The following is a 27,370-nucleotide window of genomic DNA, read 5'->3' on the forward strand; positions in this document are numbered from 1 at the left end:
AAGAGCTGGAACCCGAAATTTGGCAGAGGGCTATGATAACGTATGCACACTTCTGAGTGTCCTCAACAAATGTGCCTGAATTCTAAGCTGTATGAGCCTCTATATGCTCGTTAAAGTTTAGGTAAGATACTCAGACTTTAGGACTAAATGTCTCATGTCCGTTAATCTGGTCACATAGATTTACTTTCTGCTTTGCATATGACCTACTGCCTATCTTAAACATAGTTCTTAATTCTGCTCCATAACAACAAGAAGAAAAAGCAGCTCTATTGCAGTCAACTCAGGTTTGAGCATTTTTTACACACTCCACCCACGGCATTCTGAGATTTCAAACAATCTGTAAGTGATGACCTTCCATGAAATGTAATTTCTTTCAAACATTAGACATGGACTATTGAGACAGAACACAGTCTTCCCCAGTTCTAGATTTTCTCTTCTAACCAAAGCTTTTCTCACAGATGAACAAGGCCTTTGATGGATGCAACTCAAGTGTTTTTTTCCTTCAACTTTCAGACGTGTTTGTTGAGTAAGTATTTAAAAACTGTTCTATTTGGGAGTGTACAAGTTATACTCAGTCCTCAAACCCAACACACTGCTAATTAAGATTGTGTCAGTCAGAAAAGAAAAAGAAGTAACAGCAAAATTTCCGCTTTCTTAAAATCCTATCTGATCTTCACAACACTGACATTTTGATAATGATGACTCCACTTTCACAAAAGAGAGAACTCATTATTTTTGAGATACATATTTCTACATCAATTTCAGAAAGGAAATGAACCTTACAAACAACTATAATTGGAATGCTTTCCTCTATGCTTTTAATTCTCATCCACAGAAAAAAGAAAGAAAGAAAAAAAAAAGGTTATAGAGGAATCAAATTATTAAAATATAAAACACTGTAACTATCATTTCCCTGATGTATATCCTCAAGAGAGGTCTACGAATCTAACAGAAAGCCAAATAGTTACTATTACCAGAGACCCCAAACACCATCTAAAGTACCACCACACACTTAGCTATCCTTCCAAAAAACACTGATGTAGTTCACCTTCCCCAGTGCATAACATGTGAGCCCAGATCCAATAATAATAATAATAATAATAATTAAGTGTATCTAATAATTAATTGTATCTAATACCACACTGAAGACTGCAACTAGGTATCAAGAACAGCAGTGATAAATGTACGTACATCATTTTCTTCATTCAATCCCATTTTTGTCTCTGGTTGACTCTATGTGTTGTCCTGAACCTCAGTCTTAAAAGGTGATAAAAGTACTGAAGTGACTTATTCAGCACTACATATTTAGATGAGAGATGTCTAAATGTTAGGAGTCTGTTTTCAACCTGACCTAATCTCTCAAAACCTCAGAAACTCATTCTTAATTTTCCAAAAGATTGCACACTGAGCACCTGAGATAGTAACAGTAGCTGCCTGTACTCTAGTGGTGTATTTTCCGTTAAGTTGTCAGGATCAGGTACAAATGTGTTCATGAGAGGGCCAGGTTGGGTAGTAGGAAAAGGCTCTTCACCAGAGGGCGGTGGGCATGGAACAAGCCCCCCTTAGAGCAATGGTCATGGTTCCAAGCTGAAGGTGTTCAAGAAACATTTGAACACTCTCAGACATAGGGTTTGATTTTGGTGTGGTTCTGCGTGGAACCAGGAGTTGGACTCAGTGATCCTTGTGGATCCCTTCCAATGGGGGATATTCTATGATTTGTGGCAACACAGAATCACAGAATGGCATCAGGTTGGAAGGGACTTTAAAGGTCGTCTAGTTCTAACCCTACTGTAGAGAACTCCATGTCACACTGCAATGAGGATTGGCACTAACGGTGCCTTTTGTGCAGGCAAAACTAAAAAATACATCTGAGTAGAAGCAGGTGCTAGTTCTTAATTATCCAGAGACTACAAATCTGGAGAACACCTGGGCCATTATGAACATGTAAACCTGACTATAATCCCTGAGAAACTAAGAGGTCTGAATAATCCCATTTCTGGATGAAGCAGATATTAACCAGATTTGGTGATAAACCTTTCCATTTCTAACCCAGATGTCTTTAGATCATTCTAGAGCAAAATATATTGAAAAATCAAGAAGCAACAAGAATTCAGTGTAATCAGGACACGAGTCTGTTCCCCACGCAGACAGATGTCACTTGCACAATGCAATCACACCAATCCAGCATGTTCTGGAGACAAGTTTGATCATGCGTGCAACATAATCAATTGGTGCATGCACCACAACAGTTTGTCTGGGGATTTCTAGGCTGCTATATATTTGGAAATCCTGGACATGTAACTAAAGCTGATAAAAAAAAAGTCACGAGGGGAGCGAACAACCCAAAATGACAATCTATCACACACACACACAGAAGAATTGTGACAAGAGTGGTTTTATTCCAATTTTTCTAACAACATCTGAGCCATCACGATGGTAGGTTACTGCACATATTCCTCCTTGATCTTTTCTTTCCTAGTTAGCTGCTTAAGCAGCTTTTTCACTCATTCTGTAAATCAGCTCCCTATCCCATTTACTTGACATCACTGTGAGGTACAAACATTTATTAATATTTTAGCAAGAAAGCCATAAAAGTTCACCGGATCTACTAAAACTACATGCTACTAACTGTGTTTTACAGTAGCATAACTTTTATATGTAGCATGGAGGCTGAACGCACACCACTGGAGCATAGCTGCTTCAGTGAGACACAGGAGCCATACCCACTTCATCCCACCATTGGTTTCACACTGTAGGTAGCTCTAAACGCTAAACTTGGGAGATTTATCACCACGATATGGATGCATTGCTCAAGCCAGCAGTGCAAGCAGGCACTCGCTGGTGGGAAGGCAGGTTCGGATTTCCTGCGGACAGGAAAGGGAGTGGTGGAGGTGTGAGTTCACTCCCCCGTCCTATCCCTTTTCTGCTGTGTTTACACCAGTAAATTACCCTCTGCTCCACAACCGCCCTCCTACGCACATACTTTCGTGACAAAGCGCTGCTGTACAGCACGGGTGCTGCACTGTGCTTCTGCCTTCAGAAAAAAAAACAAGCCCCAGCATGCACGTCCACCATGCGTATGCCTCCTTCCTAAATAAACGCACATACAAACGCGTCAGGAACAGGTTCACATAAAATTTCAGAACTCTGTAGAGGTGAAATGACGGGGATCCGTGCGCCGGCCGGCCACCTTCGTGCAGCTCCAGGGCGCTGCCGCCCGCTAAAGGCCGCCTCTCGCTGCCCCACCGCTAAGATGGCGGAGCCTTCCTCAGCCCCCAGCCCGCCGCGTCCCGCAGACACCCCGCACTTCTCCCTGCCGGCACCGGGACGGGAACAGAAACAGGAACACCCCACCCATGCCCGCCCCTCGCGGCGCCAGCGCTGCAGGAAGAGGAAGCGGGGCCGGCGGAGCTCCCCCTGGCGGAGCCGGGCGGCGGGGCGGGGGGCGGAGCGGCGGTGCCGCCGCCAGGCCATGGCCCCTCCGCGGCCGCCTGAGTAGCAGCGGCTGCCGGCGCGTTTCCACTTCCCGCCCCCTCCCCCTGCGCTCCCTCCCCCGCGTCCCCAGGCCGGGGCGGCAGGAAGCGGCTCTGATGTCAGCAGCGGCGGCCGCGGCGCGGCTCTGAGCGGCTCCCCTACCCCCGCCGCGGCCCCTCGCCCGCTGCTGCCGCCGGGGCGGGCGGAGGCGGCCGGCTTCGGCCCCCAGGGGCGCCCCCTTCCCTCCGCCGGGGACGCGCGGCCGAGGCGGCTCCCAGGCGCCGGAGAGGCCGCGGCCTAGGGCGGCCGGCGTAGCGCGGCGCGGTGCGGGAGGGCGCGGGATGCAGAGCGGCGGCGCCGCCGGCGGGGCCCCCGCCCGCCGCCACTGAGGCCCGCGGCCGCCGCGGATGCGGCCTCGCCCCGCGCGGCGGCGCCTCGGCCAGGCCCTCGCCGACCTGCGCCCGCGCGGAGGGCAGGAGCCGCCGCCGCGCCCCGACTAGCGCCGGCCCGGCCCACCGAGCGCGGCCCCCGGCCTGCCCTGGCCTCTCCTCCCCGAGGTGAAAGAGGAGGGATGTCCGCTGCCGCCTCCGCTGAAATGATTGAAACCCCCCCCGTCCTCAACTTCGAAGAAATTGACTACAAAGAGATCGAAGTGGAAGAGGTGAGTGGCGGTCCGGCCTCTCCCGGCGCGGCCTCGCGGAGCGGCGTCTGCTTCAGGGCCGCCCGCCCCAGGGCCGCCTGTCCGCGCCGCGCTCCGTGCTCAGAAGGGGCCGCGGCGCTGCGGAGCTCCCGGCGCGTACCTGTGTGCCCCTCTGGGAGCCAGAGCCTTTGGTGCCGGGCAGGAAAAGGCGTGCAGGTGCCAGGTCCCTCGCTTATTGTGGACACGATAGCGAGGGGCTGCAATGTGGGCTTTTATTTCAGCAGGGTGTGTTCTTTCTGGGCTTCGAAATTCCCAGAACGTCACCCGTTTTAGTACGGAGAGTTGTCAAGCACTGTCACAAGGGGGAACTGTTATTTTCGTTGTTTCGTATCAAATCTCTTGAGTGTTTCTGCATTCTCTTTACCATCTAACTGCATCATTGCGTGTATGTTCATCACATCAGTGCCAACGATTTCCCAAAGTTACAACTCCAACAGTTAAGGATCCACCTCTTTTAATTTTTAAGGTAGGCTAACTATGTTGCACTTGGGGGATCTGTAACACTTCATCCGTGACTTGTCACTGTTACCCAGGAAGTGGCACTGGGTTACCTTGTAACATAGTATATCTCCCTCTTCTGTACAGTTTCACAGTAAAGTGACTCTCTGAAGTTCTTTGAAGTTGTAACTGTGGTACAGTGCAGAATTCCATACCTGCTATTTTGCCTCCTGGATTTCTTGTAGAAGCAAAATGTACAGGAGCTGGTAAAGCTTGACTCCTTTACTAAAGCATATACATCTGCTGCAGGGGTGTTCAAATCTCAGAAACACAAACTATTCTTGTTGGATTTCTCTCCTCTGGTCTATGCAGATTCATACTGAATTTATTCAGGCTAGTTTGTGGTCAGGACCAAAGAGATATCCAAGACTGCTGAAACAGTCCTTGTGCTTTAATTTGTTGATTACTGTCTCTCAGTAATTATTATTATTATTATTATTATTATTTTCCTTAAGATACTCTGTGGAAGTAAATTTTGCTATTTGTAGTAGCTTTCATGGGTATAACAAACACTATCTCACGTTAAGTGGTATGCTAGACATTGGTTTGGTTGTAATCACTATACTGGGCTCACATGGCCTGAGAAAGCTCAGGAAACAGTCTTTGGTATTTCAGTAGAATACCAGAGCAGTTTGTGTTGTATTCAGATAGCATCAGGGTACCTTCAGATTTCACCATTGCAGACACTGGAAGCTCTCCTAATGCCTTCCAGAAGATATCCTTTCTCTTCTTTGCGTATTGCAGTCATTACAATTTTTATTATTATTATTATTTTTACTCTTTAATATTTCCTCCTCACTTTATAAGCTTAACTGTTGTGAAATGAGAATATTTTGTGGTGTTTGGGAATCAAAAGTATTTTTTCATTTGATGATGTGCTGATGTTAATGCATTGCTTACTAATGGACAGGGATCAAATCACACTTTTTCAAGATAAATTGCTTTCCTCACCTAAAGAAGAAAATAAAGTTGATATTAATTTAGTCAGCCTGAAAAAGTGTCCAGTGGTGGCTCCTGAAAGTGAGTAGCACATATAATGCCTTACACATAACACTTTGAATGAGTAAAACACTGTGCAAACCTTTAATCCTCACAGCACCCTTGGAAAGACTACTAGCAAAGGCTATATTGCCATTTACTTGTAGGAAATATGGAGTTGCATAGCGTGTAATTGGTGTAACTGGAATTTATCATTCTGAGTTTTAGCATTCAGGGCATGGATATGCCCTACATACTTGCCATACTAGCACCTGCAGAGACAGGAATGTATCTACAAAAAGGTTTGTAGAGATGATGCCTAAGCAGCAATCTGTGCTTTATTTAATGTGATTGTTGCATTATCCTCAAAGTGGTATCTCTGTTGGAGGTGACAAATCTCATGTAATATAAGCAAGGGAGCCTTGATGAAGTGTTCTTGTCATGAGGAAGGCTGCTGACAGCTGTTGTAACACTTTGAGTTATGCTTTTTATACCTGTCCTACAAGAAACTTATTAGGCAATAGGGCTGCCGTAGCACTGAATACAGTCTAAATGTCATTGCACAGTGGAAGAGTTAAGATCTACCTTACATTAAAACAGGTGGATTAAGGAAAACAAGGTCTAAGCATGGTTCTTACCTGTGGTTGTTCATAGGTGCAATTTGCGGTGCAGTTTCCAACAGCTTTACAGTCATAACAATACAATACTCTGTTGATGAAAAGTTTCAGTACTCTCACTGCAGATTCAGAAGCTTTCACAGGTTTTTATCTGGCTATAAGTACTCAAAATGGTCATTTTTTTTATGTACCTGATGAGCTTCAGATGTTTCGAAATGGAGTGTCAACAGATCTACAGTGGAAACTCAAATGAATGCTTGTATAATCACAGCTTTGCTGTTGTATTATCAAGACTGTCTTGTCAGCAGATAGCAGTTCCACTCTGCCACGGGTTTATTAATAGATATGGAAGTTCTGAAATACTTGCAGGCACTGAGTCCTTGCTAATAAACGTGAGATATATAAGTGCACTTCCATTTAGGTTTAGCTGATTGTATCAAGAATATTCCATATTTTGTTTTATCTGCTATGTGCGTGACTATATAGAGCAGCTCTCCTGCAGTGTTACTTCCCATAAGTCAAACATGTCTTCAATCAAGCAATTTTGTCATTGTTAAAAGAGCTTAGATCAAAGCAAAAATATGGAGATAATAATTAAGAATGGGTTGGAGTTAAATCAAAATTGAAACATCGCAGTGGAAGCGTGTTTAAAACTAGAAAGGGATTTAAAAATTGGGCTCAACAGAAGTGTTCCCTGCTTTACCATTCAGCTTTTCTTAAATTATCTGATTTGTATATAACCAAAGTAATGCTTTCTGCTCTTCTTAGAGGAGTTCACATCGAAGCAGTACCCAGACTTTGGTTCCGAATCATTCTGACAACCTGCTCCCTGCCGTTCTTTCCTGAAAATTCACAGCCCTTCCTCCATCATGTAACTTGATGACACTCTCATACATGACCAAAATGCAAACGTCTTCATCACATGTGTTTGCTTTCGATTGCACAACCAGAAGATGCACATCTGGTCATGTATGCTGTGGTCCTGCCCAGGCACTGCCTGACATAGATGTGTTGAAGATCATCCCCATGTTTGCTCAGTTGCAAGTTAATTTACATCTCCATTAGTTCAAAACTAGTTTATTATTAACTGTGAAGTGAAGGAGAAGTATTGAAGTTTGCATTCAATGATCTAATTGAACAGTAGTTAATTCAAAGGGAATGTTTTCTTTAAGATGAATAGGTAAGCTTTCTAAATACTGATCTTAGGAAACCTAATTAAGGGGCTAGCAGCTAAGGAGTCAGTTTACCTTCATTAGATATTTTTGAAATAGGTGAATAATTTCATCAGCTATGTGAGAAGTGTGCTGAAAATTGTGTCCTGATCCTTGAAATCTGGCAGCAGAGCACTTTAGAGACATACATATGAGGAATCTGTGAGATAAATCCTTTTTACTCTCCTTCACAGTAGTTAACTTTACAAAGTTAATGAGATGCTGTGACCAGTTCTATTCCTTGAGCTGCAAGGCAACACTGAATTGTGTAAACTACTGTTGAACATGAAACTGTTACTACATCTGTGTAATACTTGTTGTTATAAAAATGGTCCCTGAAGGATTGTGTTCAGTTATAGAATACCAGTTCCAGAAATCTTCAAGGTTGGAAGGAGCATAGGCAAGAACTGCAGGTGTGAGCTGAGATCTGAGCAATACTCTTGGATATCTGATTTGAGTAAAAAAGGTTTGGTTCTAGAGAGCTCAAGGTAGTCATTAAGAATCCATTTGAAGTTAGTCGCATCTTCAACGTCTCACTTTTTCCAGTAAATAAGTCTTTAAGGTGCAAAGGTCCCAAAGCAAAGCTGAAAAATGAGTAGATGGCAAAAGCATAAGCCAGAATTTCTGTGATTTAGTCTAAATGTGTTTCTGATTTAATTCGTATGACTATCTATTTTTTTTTAGTTATATCAGCAAAGATTCTCATTACAATTCAGTTATTTTCTCATGTAGATGAATAAACTGGAGTGTGAATTGATAGGTGAAGTTACACAACATCAGTTCCATGTGGATGAAATCTAGCTTACAATAAAGTGTTAGAAAATCGCTAACAGTTGGTTAAAGCATTAACATAAGACTTCACATTTTTTTCTACACATGTATCTATGTTTAATGGATCAATTTGCATCCTTTAAAATATACTGCTTTTCACTCTCATAAAGAATGCTTGGAAAAGAATCTTCGCAGACTCTTGTATGCCAGTGGTGAAAGCAAGCTTTATTTATGAGCTAATAAATATCCATGCTTAATGCAGCAGGTAATGTTGCAACTGAATGACAATGTAACTGCTATCAGAAATGTGGGAGGAGGGTCTTTCCCTGGGAAAAATAAAACAATAAAACACTCCTCATGTAACCCTTACCTGTCCCACCCTATGGATTCTAGAACTACTTTACTGACTGCATTATTATTGTTTGTTTTCTAAGAGTATTACTGTACCAGGCTTCACCAGATCAGCAAGCCAGGCTCATGCTGGAGTCCTTTACCTTGAGTGCTGCTTTACCCAGCATTTTGTCTAAAACTAGAATCTCCCATCTATGCTGCTGTAACAGAACAAGATGATTAATATTAGAACATGGGACAAATAGTTTGTTAATATTTTTAAATATTGCTAATTGTAATTATTTCAATTCTGCAGGCTGTCAGTATGTAGAAAGTTGGAATGAGGGTATAACATGATAAACTGTTATCTTTACGTGAGTTGCACACGTTTCTTAGAATAAGTGAGCTATCTACATGCAGGGAGTTGCATGTTTAAGCAAAAAAGAAAAAAGGAATTTCTAGAAACACTCATAGCATTAGAAATAAGCATAAATGGTATTTTGATACTCCATAAGCATGCTCTGAAGAAGCTGAAAAGAGAGTGATTTCTTACAACAGAACTGAACTCAGTTTAGCCAAGTCACTAAATAATAGCCGTACAGTGTTGTCTAATGCCAGTAGACTGCCTTAATAAACAAGGACTGCATTCATCAGTTTGTGGCAAACAGATATTAAGTATATTTATTAAGAATACAAATTGTTTTTTAATCACTTTTTCCTTAAGAAATCTTTTTTCTAATAATGTTTTGCATAACTTAATCTGGACACAACATCTACATGTCAGTAGGATTGCTAGTGGGTTTTTTTATTATTTATTTTGGAGTTATGTGGCTTTGTTGTTGTTGTTTGCTGTATCAATCCCAAAAAGGACAGGAAATGTTTAGAGTTGGGCTGAGCACTAGTACAAATAAACTCAGCCTGTCAAAGAACTCGTCTGTAAGAATTGGCAGAACTGAGTTCCTTCATAATAGTGCTGCCAGAGTATTGGCCATAGTCATTCATGGCACGGGGTCGATTTGCTTCAACCTGCTTAATAAAGCATAACAAACACAGGGGAACAGAAGCTGGAATTTGATGCTGCCTAAATGTATGATAGATAACTTAGGTATGTACTTCAGGGTTTCTGTGCTGGGTTTTGTGGGTTCTTTTTCACTTTTTGTGTTGTCTAACTTTTTTCTCCATCTTTTATTGTGCCTGAAGCTTGAGGGTTCCAAATGTTGCACTGAATCTTTCATTTCCAAATATGCCAGCAATAAAAAAGATGGGCAGACATTAAAGATACTTCAGAGACTGCTGTTTGTCTGGAAGCATGAGTTTTGTTCCATTTTGTTAATTTGTAAATGCCTGTCTTGCTTCCCATAATCATAAACAAAAGTGTAGTGTGGATGCTGCAAATGATGAAGACAGTTCTCCAAGGAATACTCTGCATGCTAACCAGGGAGTTATTATATTTTATTGCTGTCTTGCATATTCAGCAGTGTCTTTTTAGAAAGAAAAGCACCAAGTATCCAACATACAGAGCTAAATGACGTGGAAATTTCATGGATAGGAATCAAAACTACTTCTGTTTCTTTATGCTTTTGTATGAATAGGAAACAGCTGATATAAAATTGAAGTTAATCTCTGTAAGGTTTTGACATTTGATAGGAGAACAGTGCTTCTGAACACACATAGTTTCATTGATGCATTTTTCTTATTCATTTAGGGAACACAACACTTTTCACATCCCTGGGTACAAAATACATCCTTAATATATCTGCAGTTTCTTTTTCCTACATGATTTCTAGTCTACATTCTTAGCAGTGGGTATGGTCTACATACTTACCAGTCAGTATCATGTATCTTTGTTTACGTACAGCATTTGATACTATTTGTACACAGAGGCAGAGGTAATGTTTGTTCCATGGATCTTGTATGGTTCATATTCTTTAAATAAGTCTCTAAATACACTATCTGGAAAACATGCAAATGGCACTCTCTTCTTCTACGTCCTTTTGTCATACACTAAAACATAACTTTTTACTTGTATGAGTTTTATGGAGAGAAGAAGAATATATTCAGGCACAGTCTTTTTGGTCTGTAAAGCTCTTCAAGCATTTCTGCTAGTTTAAAATGTCTGTGTGAAGTATTAACTCAGTGATTCTTGACAAACTATTATGTGGATTAGTAGAAGCACCAGTGTTCTACTTCTAAGCCTGTAATCTCCCCTGTATTTTCCTTTTCTATCTTATAAGATATTTAAAGGGCCAAAGTCTTTTACCAAAAGAATGTGTTTATTTTTAGATCATTTTCCAAACATACATGGTGCCATGGATCAACTGCTGTTTATTGATTTGTTGTGTCAATAATTCCATTAACTGTGCTTCATATAATTCAGAATATGCGCTACTGCCCAAACATATGGTGTGGCACCAACAGCAGGGGACAGGAAGGAATGAGCATGAAGAAATTAAAGTTCAGACAGCGCTTCCCTCCTGTGCTATTAAGTTACTTAGTTCCAGCACACGGTGTTGAAGGAAACTTTACTTATTGCCTTTGTTAAACTGTTCTGGCAAATTCCAGCATTTAGTCCTTCAAAGAATAAGTTTGGCAAAAACCTAAAAGGAAAAAATTAAAATGTAAGTGGATTCCACCACTACATTCATTCTGTTGCTTATAAAGAATGTCTTTTACAATGAATATTTTTTCCCCATTATGGAAGAAAGACATACTGTGGGATACCATATATAGTAAACTTCAAGTTTGTATCCGATCCATCATTGCTCTTGATGTTTGCTCTTTCTTCTCTGTTTTCTCTGTATCCCAGATAAATATTTATTGCATTCATTTCCTTCCCTGAAGCTTAAGCCTCTGCGCAAGCAGGCACAAAGACAAATTGTAATGAAATCTTGACTGCACTGTATGGTAAACTCATGGTAAATTCTTCCTGTTTGCACTTGACAGTGATTTTTTTATTATTACTATTTTTTTTTTTTAGTAGGCATTGGTAGGACATCCTCAAGTGCATCTGATTAGTAGTATTTATTTGCAGATTCTTCCCGTTAAATCTGCAGATAGTCATATATTTTATCTTCAGGGCAGGGTATGCTCTTGTATTGGCTTATGGGGTGGATTTGACTGTAAAATCAAATGCAAGAGATATTTGTTACTAATATGTATATATATATTTGTAAATCTTATAGAATCACAGAATTAATGAGGTTGGAAAAGACCTCTAAGATCATCTAGGGCAACTCTCAACCCATCACCACTGTACCCACTAATCAAGTCCCACAGTGCCACATCTACACATTTCTTGAATACCTCCAGGGACAGTTACTTCACTACCTCCCTGGGCAGCCTGTTCCAATACCTCAATACTCTTTCTGAGAAGAAATTTTTTCAGATATCCAACTTGAACCTCTGCTGACACAACTTAAGGCCATTACCTCTTGTCCTGTCACCATTACCCGTGAGAAGAGGCTGGCCCCTGCCTCGCTATGACCTACTTTCAGATAGCTGTAGAGAGTGAAGCATATAGATACATAGATCTTTTCATCAAGGAAAGATACAACTAACCTCTCAAAAAGTAAACTTCATTTATCAGATGTTGTTTTCAATGATGTAGGTTAAGGGGTTTTTTTTGTTTTGTTTTGTTTTAAAAAAAGGCCAAATTTTTTCACTGGATTTTATCTGATGTCTTTGGATTGTATGTGATCTTTAAAGTCTTTTGAAGGGTTTGGAGTATCTTTGAGTGGCTTCTCCACATCGCTGCACTGAATAAAACAGAGCTATAAGCTATAGTCAAAAAACATTGAGGATGTAAGGGTCTAAATGTAAGGGTACATTTATAAATTGAGACTCACTCAGCCTTAATGTAAATTGACTCTAGCTAGGACAATTCATTATGTGCACAGCTCTCTTTCCGTAAGCAGAGGACAAAGTTCTCAGTTACACCCTCAATTTGGGTTTCTTTTTGTTGTAGAATAGCAGCAGACTTGGGACTGAGTTAATGGTGCCAGAGCAGTTCATGCACGAGTTGCTCTGTGACATCCTGCTCTATTTAACAGCATTTCCTCAGAACTGCTGTGCTGTGAGCAGGCTGCTATCTAAGTGTACTTGCTCAGTAGATGATCTTGGTCTCAATGTGTTGAGTAAATCAGCACTTTTATGAAGTGCAAGCTTACAGTGCACCAACAGATTGAGAGTTTTCATAAACTGTCCATCTGGTTGTGAGGGGTGTGGAGGTGTGTTGTGAAGGACAGCTCACTTGTGCTACTGGAAGAAGGTGGAGAGCTACCAAGGTTGGTAATTGGTATTTTTATTTAAAATGTGGTCTAAGTGAGAAGAGGAGGTATCAGAATAGACTCTGGGGTCTTGAGGTCTTCAAATGACTCACTGTTTCCCATTTATTTTTCTGTAGTAAATGATCATTTATTTGGCTCCGGGTTTCAGAACTCTCTTGTAGGCTGCAATGAAGTAGTTGGTGTCTCTTGTTTCACAAGACTCTTGGTCCTACACTGTAACTGAAGAAAGGCATTACAGTCAACATGTCCCTTTTTTGGGGGACAGAATACAGCACGTGATGGAAATGCTGTAGTTCTCCTCTGGTAGATTCAGTCTGTGGTGGGTGAAGGTGAGAAGGCTAGGTGTATGTGCTATGATGTAGAAGAGAAAATATTTTTGAGTGTATTAAGGAAACCATAAAAGACAAATGCCATTGATCACCACTCCTGGGCAGCTGTCTTTCATACCCATAAATGACCTTTCAAAAAGATCTCACATACCTCTCCTTTTCTTAATATAAAAATCTTTGTTGTTTTTTTTTTATTATTTTCTCTCTTCAGATTGGGCCTTTGACTGTAGCTTCTGTGATGTTTAGCATGAAATTGTAGCAGGTCTTGAACAATGTACCTATAGCTATGGCTATACCTGCCTCTGTTCCCCTGTTCTCAGGGGAAATCAGCTTCACTGTGTATTTGTTTTGAAATCTAGTAGGCTGAACCTCACCAGAGCATAGTTTTAATGCCTGATAGTCACAGGCCACTGTGACACAGGGCCTTGGCAGGTTCAGTTTGGCACTTGTACATTCCTGGCCACTATGCTGCCTTCACATCTACTTTACATTCCAAGCTGCTACTGTACAAGTGGGGCATCTCAATATTTTGAGGTAAAACCATTAAATATTACTGCCTCAAAGGATGAGCATCCAGGCAGCAGGCACTTCGCATTGTTTAAGCATTGGGAATGTGCAGTCACTCACTGAACTCCTCCAAAGTACATTTTACTTGTAAGAAGTCATTCTGTTAAGTGACTTGAGTGACTTCACTAACAGTCCTGTAAGAATCACTGTAACGTTTATAATGTGGATGTAGTATCAGATTTTCAGGTTTAAATATTTTGTCTGTCTTTTAATTATGTCATCTCTTTATTTTATGTTATTTTAAAATTTTTAATATTCTCTTTATTCTCTTCTTTTTTTCCCAAAGCATCTTTTCACTTTTTTTTTAATAAAGTTATAAATAAATCTGACTTTAGTGAAGAGTGAATGTAATTTTGGGAAGTCTGTTTTTCAAGCTAAAATAACATTCATGTGGGTGTATGTTACCCATTTCAGTAAAATTAAACTCTGCCATAACACACTGTTATTATAATCACATTTCTAAATGCTTCCACTCCACCCTTGCTATTTTCTCTGCCCGCTCTTCTGCTCTTCTACTCTTTTACCCAATCCCACCCTCCTACCACCCCCCTCCCCCCCCCAAAAAAAAGCATTCACTGAATTATAAGTGTGCTTTATTGCATAACAAAGATACATATATAATTACTTAAAATCAAGAACTAATAGCACAAGCATAGAATGCCATTAAAAACAATGACACAGAATGCTATGGCCAACTACTGAATCTGAGACCAGCGTACCCAGCCCCTTGTACCTTTCCTCTTTCCCCATGCTTCACACCTGCTTCATCTCACACTCTTTTCAAGGAGCTCCTATCCCTGATGGTGTTGTTTCAATTTTAAATTGCATATGCATCTTTTGGTTTTGTTCCTGTGCATTGCTGTTCTTTTTTCCCTGAAAAAGTGCAGTAAAAGAAGTGAAATTTCAGTTTACAATATTTTATAACTCACCCATAACTGAAAGTAAACTTCACAGAGAAAGGACATTTCTCTCTATCCTGCTTTCATTCTCATGCTGAGTTTGTAAAATAATGAGCTTCTTATATGTAATAATATCTAATCTATCAAATAATATCTAATAATGTAAAATAATGAGCTTCTTTGCAAATGTTTTCTATTTTTAAAGGCTTACTGGATAACATAGTATAGTGAAGTGGCTACTGCATCTTCTGTGAAATTGCATTGGAGATTATAGCTCCTGTCTGGCTTTGTATTACCTTTAGGCAATGTGATTCCAACAGACATGAACAACAATGGAGAAAGCATAATTTTACAGACACTCTGCTTACCTGCAGGGCTCACAGGAAAAATTTTCATTTCTCACATTATTGAGGACCTGTGAGAAAGTGGGAGGAAAATTGTGATCATACTGAGCATCCCATCCAGATTTCAGGATAGTTCTGTATATTTTTTTGCATATGCATTTTAATTTCAGAGGTTTGAGTTCCTCTATTAATAGCAAGCATAGCGTAATAGAGAAGATAGATAAGTTAAATTTCTATTCTATTTGTGAAATTCTGAGCAGAAAATTAAACCATATCAAGTTTTAACTGAAGTGTTTCATATCATCTTGCTCTAGGTTGTTGGAAGAGGAGCCTTTGGTGTGGTCTGCAAGGCAAAATGGCGAGCTAAGGATGTAGCCATTAAACAAATAGAAAGTGAATCTGAAAGGAAAGCCTTCATTGTAGAGGTACAGTAAGTTTTTCAGCAATTGTGGATTTTGGCAGTGCTTGTTTTCTTTTCATGTTAAATTTGAGTATTAAAAACTATGTCTATTTTACAAAGTCCATGCAGCCTACAGTACCCAGTACAGTACACTTCACCTCCTTTAGCTCACTCCCGTAAAAACTGGAAGAAAAGAGGAAAACAGAGGCAGGGGAAACACCACTTTTTGGATTCTGTCCCAGTGTGAAGTCAAGTCACTGCTGAAATACCCACTAGCATTCTGGAGCTGATTAATACTTTCAAGTGCTTGAGCTAGAATCTTCATTCAGCAGCTTGAATCATGCTGTTATTTTTGTGTGTAGATTTGTTAATACGTGTGAACCATTCAGGGACAAATCACTTGTCTATTCAATGTCTTCTTCCTTAGAAAGATTTTGAGTAGTTCAGATATACTGATAAACTTCCCAAGATGTATAATATTTTCTAGAATTAAGTGCGAGGTATTTTAAATAAGGTGTATTGTGTCATGCTGCTTAGTAAGAATCTACAGTGTTAAACAAAATTTATTAAAAATCTCTCAGACACTGAACTACAAATGTAACATATTTAAGGATTAAAGGAAGCATATTTGCTACAGTCTCTCTATGTAAAAATCTGAGTCTCATCTAATACTGAGTAGATCAGATGAGTCTCTTAGCATTTTTGTGTTAGAAGGAGATCTGAGAATCCCAAAAATTTTTAATAATTACTGGGATTCAAGAAGGCCTACACAGTGCAAGCATCAGATGTAATATTCCAGTTTTATTAGAACTTCCAAAGTACACAGAAAAAATGCCATTAGATCCCTAGACTGAATGGCAAAAAGCATAAGCTGCCTCAGAAGTCTATGGGATGGAGAAAAAAATTCCTTTTGCCTTTCCTTCTGTCTAAAGGTGAAGAAAAATTCAGTGCAAAATAGACTCCTCTCTGTAGTAGGCATGTTTCTAAACAATATCGGAACAAGAATCAGTAGACTCTCAGAACTGTGTCACATTAATATCAAACCCAGTGGTATATTTTATAGGCGTGTGGCATTTTTTTTTTTTCCCAGAGGGGTACCTTTCTTTATTGTTTATAAAGCCATTATGATTCAGATTACTTCTGAGGCTAGGCAGTCTGACTTGAATGAAGGGCACAAGACCACAAAACCTTTAAAAAGCCAGAGTTGCACAGTGCTTATGATTTTAATGTTCTTACTACACCAGAAAAGAAAAAAATCTTTACATTTCATTTCTTGAAAATTTCTTTTAAATTCAGTTTAAATTAAACACAATTGTAATTATATAAATTAAAATGTAAAAAATGGCATTAGTCTTGTAATTTCTCAAATCATCATCGAGGTTTATGCAGACACATAAAACTTTAGTTGCTGTTGTTGTGTATGAATTATACATATGAAAAATGAAGTGTTAGTGTTTTTTTCCCTTGGTTTGAAATTAAGTGTGATTTGTATTGCAGCTTCGACAACTGTCACGAGTAAACCATCCCAATATTGTCAAGTTATATGGAGCCTGTCTAAACCCAGTAAGTTACAACTTTGTCAGTGCAACAGAAGGTAACTAGCTTACCATATGCAAGCATCAACACACAAATGTGTGTTGTGCTTTGAAAACTGTGCTTTATATGAATTTGGTATGTTTAAGCCACAATAGGGCTGATTGGTGAGGATATAGATAGAGGTGTGTAGGTTGGTTGATATTTTCAGCTGTGTTTTTTGTTGTTGTTTTCTCTCCTCTGTTAGGAGAAATAAATTTTTGTCAAGAAAATCCCCCAAAAAAACATTTTTAAACACTGTTTATATTTCAATTTGTCAAAATGGCATCCAGCATATTACATATGCAGTGTCATTCAGACATATAGTCCTATTAATTGCAAATCAACAATGCAGAAATTATTTGTATGAGCAACACATTAATCATAGCTTGGAAATCAGATCCCTTTCTCTTATATGCAGTTTTCAGGATTTGCTGTCAAGAACAGTCACAGGAAAAATACATCCCTAATTCTAATGTGGATTTACAATTGGCTAAAATAATGCTGAATCACTTTTTTCTTTTTTCTTAGAACTAATTACCTTCTTTTGACATAGTATTTAAAACTGTTGAAAGCCACTCTGAGAAAATAGTAAAGGCAAATGAATTGCAGTATGAAGACAGTGTTTGATTTTCAAGATGACTGAGGAGAGGGAGAAAGTGCATTCCCTTATTTCCTAACTTACAGTGCAAACTAAGTATTAAGCTAAATAAGCCTGACAGTAGTTAAATGACATAGTTAAATGTTCTATTAGCATAAGTGTAGAACACTGCAGATCCTCTCAAAGAACTTCTGGTTTACAAAATCTGTTTTCTGTCCCTCCATTTAAAACATCTGTATTTTTTTGTCCTCTCTTCTCAAAGGTGTGTCTTGTTATGGAGTATGCTGAAGGAGGTTCTCTGTACAATGGTGAGTATCATTTTAATATGTCTTCCTGGAGCTGAAGTGCTGGTGCTAGGGAAAATATCTAAAATATAATGTCACTTCATATATATGTCTTACACAAATTTTGAAGAGAAAGATGTGTGCTTCTAAAAATTACTTTTAAGTCTATTAATTTTTTTATTGATATCAGTTTGGTAATACTTGTAAAAGTCATTTAAAATTTTCCTGTGGAAATCTGAAAAAGCTCTTGCTTACGTGTAAATTCCCATTATAGTTGTTTAACACAGATTTTACCTCTTCCTGAGAAAAGTAACTTCTTTCATATTGTTAATCACTGGTTGGCAGAGTTCTAATAAAAGTGTTAGGAAAAACATACTAAAACTTAGATATCATTTTGACATTTCCATTAATTTAACGATTTGCAAAAGGATATTTTAAGGTGCAGTGATAAGTATGTAGGTTCTGTACAGCTTTCTGACTGGTATGTTGTTAACTCCATTGTATCTGTTGTAATATGCAATAAAGTTCTTTTTAGTTTGTGCCTTTGTTTTGCAGTGCTGCATGGTGCTGAACCTCTGCCTCATTATACTGCTGCACACGCAATGAGTTGGTGTTTACAGTGTTCCCAAGGAGTGGCATATCTTCACAGTATGAAACCAAAGGCCCTAATTCACAGAGACCTGAAACCACCAAAGTAGGTTTACTGCACATCTTTCATTTTTTCTTACACTTTGAAGATCATTTTTAATAATTTCATTGTATTTGACACAAATACCTTTAATTGAGAATACATTTATTGGATGTACTGTATTTTAAATGAAAACTGTGCGTTTGAATCTTTAGTTAAAGTGTGATGGTGTGTGGTACAGGAAACAATTTGTAGTCACTATATTTCTGTTAAACCAGAAAAACATCCTGTTCCTGCCCGTTCTCAAAGGAGAGCATTTTCATAGGGATAGGGCTCCTAATCAGAGGCATGTAAAGCATCCCAATTTTACAACGGGTAGTGGTATTCAGTAAGAGAGTATTGGGTTGGTTGGTTTTAATGTCGTATTTAATCTGATATTGTCATATTTAATCTGACATGATCATCTTATTCTATCTTCTCTTGCCCATTCCACTACCCATAGCCAAAACCTCTCATCACTTTCCACTGAAATAAAAATGATTATCTAACCTGTCCAGGCAGTTTGTTGATCTTACTCATCTTAGAACATAACAACCTTCAGATCTGGTTCCACAGGTTTGATGGAAACAGAGATTTGCAGGATCACCCACTTTTGGTGGGAGCCAGCACTTCTTCCAGATAAAATTACAGTGTGAAGTCACACTTTGAATCTCGAATTCTTTCTTGTATCTCTAGTTTTGATTAAGATTTAAATAACTACACTGACTGACGTTAATGAGAGTCTTAATCATCATTCTCTCTACAAAAATTTTTACAGCACTTGTTTTTCATTCTCTCCCATCTGAAAGACTAAATTTCATCAATATATGCTTAGTGGATTGCTATGCCTGAGAATATTTAAAATCTAGCATACTATGTATGTTGTAGTAATATGAATAAGTGGCGAAATATATTTGGTTTAAAAACTATTTGATATGCTCAGATAGATACAAGCGACAACTAGTAAGTGACAACATTTCTCAAATTACAAAGCAAAAGCACTGAGAAGCAAAGCCTTAGATACTCATTTATATTAGAATCATTGTTGGGATAAAAAATTCCATGGTTTATCACCAGGCTATTTCATCCTACGGCTTTGGATTTTTTATTTATCTTTTTTCCTTGACAGTTTGCTCTTGGTAGCTGGGGGGACAGTTCTAAAGATCTGTGATTTTGGTACAGCCTGTGATATTCAAACACACATGACCAACAATAAGGGAAGTGCTGCTTGGATGGCACCTGAAGTTTTTGAAGGTAACAATAATTTATGATGTTGTTATTATACATTCTTTTTAGGGATGGAACTTTGAGTGTATTTGTATAGGAAATAAAAACACCAAAACGCACCATTTAATTATACTTCTATTTCAATCATTATATTAAAGTTTGAGATAGCAGTTGAAAGTGTCTTGGTGGAACTCTAACTTTTATTTTAAAATCTGAATGTGTGTATATTACCAATTAATTATGCAGTGTTTCAAAGAGCAGCACCAAACAGACTTTATCATGTTAGTGTTATACCATTAATTACTTGAAGATGTGGGAGCTTTGTGTCATTTCCATGGTTTACATGAGGGATACCTTTAGACAGCTGCTGTTTCTTATTTTATAACTAAAAAAAACTAAGTAATAGAGGGCTATTTCACAAGTATTGTGCTATTTCTGAGATTCTTAAGTAATTTCAAATTCTCCTGACATTTAAATATACTGTTATTACTTTCACTCCTGATTCTGATCAGCTTTTATCTTTAGAATTTGCCTGTTAATGTCACTAAATTGAACATAATTGCCTTCATTTTCAAACCTCCGCTTTCCTGTAATTCCACTTTTGTCTGGTTTTCTTTGTATCTTTTTCTTCGTTTTATTCATCTCTAGAGGTTTGATGTACTTCCTCTTCCCTGCATACTGAGAAACTTGTTATTAACAGTTAATTTACTTAAGTAAGAAAACAAGCTTTTTCTTTGAGCATAGCTGGGAAAGGCTGATGAGAGTTGATAATTAGATAGGTGGATTTTAGATGCTTTATTACTAGAGAAATAATGCAATTGTCATTAGATTGCAAATTAAACACATTTTAGCATTGATTGTGATTAGTAGAGGGGTCTGGAGACGTCATTTTCCTGTTTCGGAAAGCAGGTGTTCTGTTCTGCAGTGTCCACAGTTAATATTTCTGGGGGGGGGGGTTCCTCCTGGGGACCACCTTTGGAGCTTTTATTTTGAAGGTACCTCATTCTTCTGCTTGTCACTCTGGGGAATCACCTAAGGATGATTCTGTTTTTGGTGCCTAAAGGTTTTCCATTATGTCACTTTATATTGGAGCACCTACTTTGTTTCTTTAACTTTAGCTAAGAGTGCTTCCTTCCTTAATATTTGTTCACTATTAAATGCAATTGTGTAAATTGGAGATGACTTCTTCCTTTAGAAGTTACCAATTGCACTACCTGTGTTAAAGCAAAATTTTTGGTTTTGAGTGAAAAAAATAAAAACTGATTTTGAAATAAGAGCACTGTAGTGGGGATTTACAGTGCTTAGCTCAATTTCTCTGCTACATAAATACAGCAGGGCAGAACAAAAAAATACTGTATTGCACATTTATTGTTAGATGGCAGCAAAAGCTTTCAGTTGGCAGTTGGCTTTATGTACCTTTTTCTGAAAGCTTTTAGTGATGATGCCACAAGTCTTTCATGCAAGAATCAGTAAAAAGGAAAGATCGAGGGATCCAGTAAATTCTGTGATGCAGCATATCAATTTACTCTTGGGGCAGTCATTAAAGTATTAATATATTTAAAAAGTATTAAAATTATGCCAAAATTGTTAAACTTTTTTTGCATGTACTGCTGCATCAGAAATTAACAGTGGGATAAGCAGTAATATTATTTTGGTACTGTTTTAGTACATGTTTTAGTCGAGAAATAAAAAGGCTTTAGAACTATCTCTTGTAGATGACATCCTTAGAAAGTGATTATTGATGTAATTTTCCTAATATTATGACTTTCTCCCAGTTTTAAGTATTAAGGCATTTAGACCCTTGTAACAAATCATACAGTCTAAATGAAAATAATATCATTTAGATAGAATAAAGTGAAAGAGAAAAAAGCACTATAAGCTCTCATCTCCCTTTGTCAAAATTATTTTTAAAATGCTTTGAGATAATTGGATATTGAGAAGTGATGCATCTGCTATCCTTCGTAGGTCTGCTACATAATGAAACAATAGGATATCCTCCGTATGTTAGATACTGGCTTTGAACTATCACTATTCAGAATTAGTTTTCAGCTTCAAATTAGAACTTCCTTGCTCAAACAGGAGTATAACATCACTTTCCCATCATTGGCTGTCTGTCTGCCACTGTGTACCACAAAGTCTTCACTCCTCCATTCGTACCAAATATCATTTTTAGACAGCTTTGTCCACTGAAAAGTGACTTCTCAGATCTGGCAGAGACAAAAGGCCTAAAGGTTGTCACTTCCTTCTTGCCATGCAGGAGTTTTGACAAAAGGGAGAGGGATGCAATTCTTTAGTGCTTTGCTCCACACAGCAGCATTAAAGCTCTTGCTGGGCTCCTGTCTTGCCACTGTTGGGAAGAATCAGTTCAAAAGTGGAGTGCCTAAAAATGGGGTCAATGTGTAGCTAGAAGTGCTGTTGCTGCATAGACTGAAAGATTGTTTTACTTCTCTTATAATCTGTCATCATTAACAGCTACCTTTTGAAGGGAAAGCTGACTTTGTTATTCCCCTTCAGAATTTTTTGGTTCACTAGCCGCATTTGGCTACTTTGAGACGAGTATGAAGGGTTTCAGAGATACCAAGTTCTTACGAGCTTTGTAAAATCAGTAGATGAGAGAAGTTCAAATGAGTGCCCTTGCTTAGAAAGGATTCCAGTACATGGCTGCATCCTGTTTATTCAGTTTGACTTTCAGACTGTCCAATCTACAAGAACTTAGGGTCTTAGGGTACGCTGCTTTTCTTGCACAGTTTGTCAGAGATACTGGGGGACAGAGGAACATATAGGAAACATGAAGTCTGTTGCAACTGGGTGTTATAAGACGGATATTGACATGAAACTAGGCTTTATTAATTCCTACTTATGAAATGATTTGTCTCAATAATACTTTCTTATTACATATTAATTTTAAAAATCCCTGTTATTTATAATTATGCTATTATTACCATCATTTCACATTTCTTTTAGTGTTTGCATGAGTTAGGGCAATAGAGCATACAGTCTTCCTCTTGTAGTCTCTGAATGTTATTATTTATCACCTGTATGTCTTCTGCACCTGTAACTTAGACTTAGAAATATTTAACCTGTGATCAGGGAACTTGATTTAAGTAATGGCATGACAAAAACAAGAAAGATAAACAGTGAGGAAATAAGATGGTGAATTGGAGAATCTGCTTATGTTTTATATGGTAACTTTATGATTCTGCTGAAGACCTCTAATTAATTGAGAGCAAGGAATATGACAGAGATGGCTAACATATTGTGATTAATATGGAAGAAGCAAGCTAAACAAGAATATTTAGATGAAGCAGGGTTAAGTTCTGAATTCAAAAGATCTTTGAAATGTAATAAATTGCATTTGACATTATAAAACCAAACTGATTCCGTTTATCATTTCAGGATGACTCCAAGTGAAATGGGCTGATTTCCAGAGAGGCATTCTTAATGATCATACTGTCAAATGATTTCAGACTTGTTAGCTTGAATCAAACAGCTTTAGAAAACCTTATTTTCTTAAGAAAGCAAATATGAGGTGAAAGGAAGTATATAGAGCTGTTTTTCACATGGAGCTGTACCTATTAAAAATGAGTTATAGAAAAGTTACGTAGAAAAGAAACAGAGTATATTTCTGATTTCTTCCAGGTAGCAATTACAGTGAAAAATGTGACGTTTTCAGTTGGGGTATTATTCTCTGGGAGGTAATCACCCGTAGGAAACCTTTTGATGAGATTGGTGGTCCAGCTTTCCGCATAATGTGGGCAGTTCACAATGGTGAGTTGAAAATGTTTAACTGCTTTTTAATTTGTATATTTCACCTATAAATTTGCTAAACATTCTGAAGCATGCATTTTTTAAATTATTACTTTTTCAGTTCTGTACTCTATGCTTCTGTCATAAAGGTTAAATATTGAGACGCTTCTGTGTTAAGTGTGGTTTTTGTGTTATTTGGCTGCTACATTGTTTGCATTTCCTCCTACATATAACCACTGTACAAATAAACAATGTAGAAAAGCTGTACATTTGTTACAACTCCCCATTTTAAAAGATTAGACAGTGGTCTGAGTCATGTACTTTTAAAAAAAAATGGCCCCTTTATCTTTTAAAAAATGGGCATTTATACTATGAATGTGCAAGTTCAAGTGATTTAACCTATACTTTAAAATGTAAAAACTGTCAAACTCTGCAGGACCATAGGACATTAAAATTGTTACTTTTTTTTTCATCTCTTGGTTTTTCTTTTATTCTGCTGTTTGAATTGTTTTATCTGGGGTCCTGCAGTCATGGAGCAGGACTTTACTGTGCTAGGTACTATACAGAACAGAGCCATGTCCCAAGCACTTTAGGATAATGAACAGGATAAATGATTGGATTAAGACGGATGAAGCAGTGGTACAGTATCAGTCAAAATAATACACTATAGAATCTTAATTCTAGTAGTATAGCTGCTTTAACAGAGCACTTTCAGTTACCATGGCAAATCAGAGTTGTTAGAAGAAGGCAGGTAATGGTAATGATGTAGTTCACTGAATGTCTGCGAAGAGTTTCTACCATTTGTGAAAAACACCATCAAGGAAAGAATGAACTTGTTTGGATGATCTGATTAACAAATGAGCAATGATGGCTGACTATGTGCCTGAGAATCATAGTTTCAGTAATAAATGATAGAAGCTCAAAGTGAGAATCAAATGTGATCAAGTATGATCAAGTATGTAAAGGTGGCAGGCACTGGTAGGATGGATGAGTGTTACAGTCAGTGATACACAAGGAAAGATGTTTGCAAACAGCATTTTTGAGTGAAGAGAGAAGTTCTGCATTTCAGTTTTTCAAGGATGCAAGTCATTGAGTCAGGACTGATGAAAGACTTAATAAAAGCAATAGCTATAAATGCGTATGTAGTAAGTCAGAAGGCCTTGCTAAGTTGCAGAAAAAGCTCATAGGGGAAGAAATAGTCCACTTTGATTTAAAAAATGTCCTTTTGTTTTACTTCTCTAAACTGTCTTAATTTTATGTATTATTTGTTATAGCCAATACATTTTTAAGTACTCACTGCTTTGCAAAACATCTCTCCTTCTCATGTGTTAAGCACAACTGGATGTCTATTAATTGTATTTGTTGTTAAAATAATAAAATGAGTAGAAAATGGAACAAGACCAACTGAGTAGGTTATATTACAGTGGAAGTAAAATACATAATTAAAAGTATCTAGAGTCCATGAAAAAGTCATCCAGAATTGATGCTTCTAGTGCTTAGTAGTTTTTCAGGAAGAGCAAAAGCAACCTCAAAAATACTTCTTTATGTGTAAGATCAGCAGTAGATATCAATGACTTCTGGCACTTCCCGGCATAGGGTTTTGTTCTTCAGAAAGCTGTAACATATTCATTAGCCTTTTTAAGTACCATTGTGATACACTGTGTTTGGTCAGTCAGTGAATTTATGCAAATGATTACTGAAGGAAAATATTCTTTTCTTTTTATTTATTTATTTATTTTTTAAAGTACCTGTAGCTCGTTTGTAGTGCAAACAGAGGAACGTTGCCAGTTGTCTGCTTAAAAGAGAAAATAAATTATGGGCCGGCTCCTTCAGACTATATGCTTTCCTGTACTTGTTTAACAAAATATCAGAAAGAGGAAGAGATCAGTCACTGTCAGTCTTCTTAAAGTTTGCTTAACTTTTTCTTCTAATTTCAATTTTAGGTACTCGACCACCACTGATCAAAAACTTACCTAAACCAATTGAGAGTTTAATGACCCGCTGTTGGTCCAAGGATCCCTCACAACGACCTTCCATGGAGGAAATTGTTAAAATAATGACACACTTGATGCGGGTATTATATTTATTTTAGTATCTTAATAATTTCTTAACTTACTCAGTTGAAAAATTGAATTACAATTGGTATGCCTTTTATCACACTTTAAAGACAGACTCATGTTTTCCTCTTCTCTTTTTTATTTGAAAAACAATATATGTATCAAAATATTGCAGTAAAGAAGGGGAGTAATTTCTTTCTTTATGGGAGGAGTAGAGTTTCATTTATATGAATGTTTCATTTATAACAAACAGAGAAATTAATAAAAGGAGTCCTATTTTAATGTATTATTTAAAATAATCTGACTTTTTCTAAATAAAGTCTTACATATAATATAGAGTTTATTGTATTTATGAATTATTTATTTTATAAAGTGTCTTACTACTTTAAAGCAATTATTTTTATTACTATTAAAACACTGCTTTTTGTCACAGTACTTTCCAGGAGCTGATGAACCTCTGCAGTATCCTTGCCAGTATTCAGATGAAGGGCAAAGCAACTCTGCCACTAGTACAGGTACTCTTGTATAAATAAAAGAAAACAATGGAAACATGAAGAGATACAGAAGGCTTATAAAATACAGTTTCATGTTGGTTTTGAACTCAAATTCGAAAAGATAATCTTTTCAAAATCTTAAATATTGGCAGGAATCTGCTTTTTGTTAAGACCTCATACCACAACATATTTATTGTTCTTAGACAAATAGTTTTGCTGAATTATGTCTTTAATGGAAAATGGGCATATACAACTCCACAGTTTAAACTTGCAGTAGTTCTATGTTAAGCTGCAGTAAGTACAGTAATTTAAGTGAAGCACAAGGAAGACACTACAAAGGAGAGTAGAACAAAACTTAGACTAGGCTTTCAGATAGTGTTTCCCCTACAGAAACAATTTTACTAATAGAAAATAAAGAATGTTCTCTCCTCTGATTTTATAGACAAGTTTTCTCACTTCAGTAGAAATTGTCTCCACCTTCTGCTATCTAATTTGTTTTTCTACCTCCAAATTTATTTTATTGTGAATGAAGTTTCTTTCACTACTTTGCCACTTAATGACCTGCAAGTTATATTTTATTGACTTTACTAGGTGTTCTCCACTTCTCTGCACATAATTATAAGATATGATTTATAACTTTAAACTATGAATACATATTGATTTCTATTTTTTCAGGTATTTGTGCTCCTCTGTAATAAATGACGGACCTTATCATTAATTGTGAATTATGTTGCTAGCTGTATTGTTAATTTACCAACTACTCCAACAATTTCAGAGCAAACTAAAGAATGACTTCAAATGTCATTGTAGTAGTTAGTCGTATATTCTGTCTTCCACCCACTCCTCTTCACATTTTATAATTAGGGATCTGTTGCAGTTTGGCAGCTTTCCTTTCATTAAAAGTTACCTTAAAGCAAAGTTAAGCTTCTGTGAAGAAGGAGAAGAAATACACTTCAGGATTTTTAATGGAAATCTGTTCTTCCTTTGAATTTCCAGGTTCATTTATGGACATCACTTCTACAAATACAAGTAACAAAAGTGATGCAAACATGGAACCGAATGACTTCCAAGGAGCTTCTACCAATGACACTATTAAACGTTTAGAATCAAAATTGGCACAGCAAATGAAAAATACAGCCAAGCAGCCAGTAAGTGAATGTCTGTAATTTTGAATCATAATAATGAAATGGATGAAATGGACAAAAGTCTATCTGCAACTACTAGAAATATTAGTGTCTTTTCTTTAAAAAATAGAACAAAATCGGATTCAGTTACTTATAAGAAAGGAGCGTGAAAGTAGATGGAAAAACACTGAAT

General features: G+C 37.7%; 1 protein-coding gene across 14 annotated transcripts in view; it reads left to right on the forward strand.

Annotated features, from left to right (window-relative positions):
* The first annotated feature begins 3,576 nt into the window (after positions 1-3,576).
* Positions 3,577-27,370, forward strand: part of MAP3K7 (mitogen-activated protein kinase kinase kinase 7) — a 50,782-nt gene continuing 26,988 nt past the window's right edge. For 13 of the 14 annotated variants that reach the window (XM_040697832.2, XM_015284678.4, XM_015284686.4 and 10 more), the window contains exons 1-10: positions 3,577-4,135; positions 15,319-15,429; positions 16,902-16,967; positions 17,840-17,885; positions 18,417-18,555; positions 19,658-19,782; positions 23,395-23,523; positions 25,446-25,576; positions 25,993-26,074; positions 27,050-27,201. In XM_040697832.2, coding sequence (XP_040553766.1) covers positions 4,046-4,135; positions 15,319-15,429; positions 16,902-16,967; positions 17,840-17,885; positions 18,417-18,555; positions 19,658-19,782; positions 23,395-23,523; positions 25,446-25,576; positions 25,993-26,074; positions 27,050-27,201 — 1,071 coding nt within the window. In that variant the 5' untranslated portion in view covers positions 3,577-4,045. Of the gene's footprint in view, positions 4,136-15,318; positions 15,430-16,901; positions 16,968-17,839; positions 17,886-18,396; positions 18,556-19,657; positions 19,783-23,394; positions 23,524-25,445; positions 25,577-25,992; positions 26,075-27,049; positions 27,202-27,370 lie in introns of those variants that run through there. The other variant, XM_040697836.1, reaches the window with a different exon arrangement.

This window comes from Gallus gallus, chromosome 3 (genome assembly GCF_016699485.2).
Source record: "Gallus gallus isolate bGalGal1 chromosome 3, bGalGal1.mat.broiler.GRCg7b, whole genome shotgun sequence".
In the NCBI taxonomy this organism is placed as follows: Eukaryota; Metazoa; Chordata; class Aves; order Galliformes; family Phasianidae; genus Gallus; species Gallus gallus.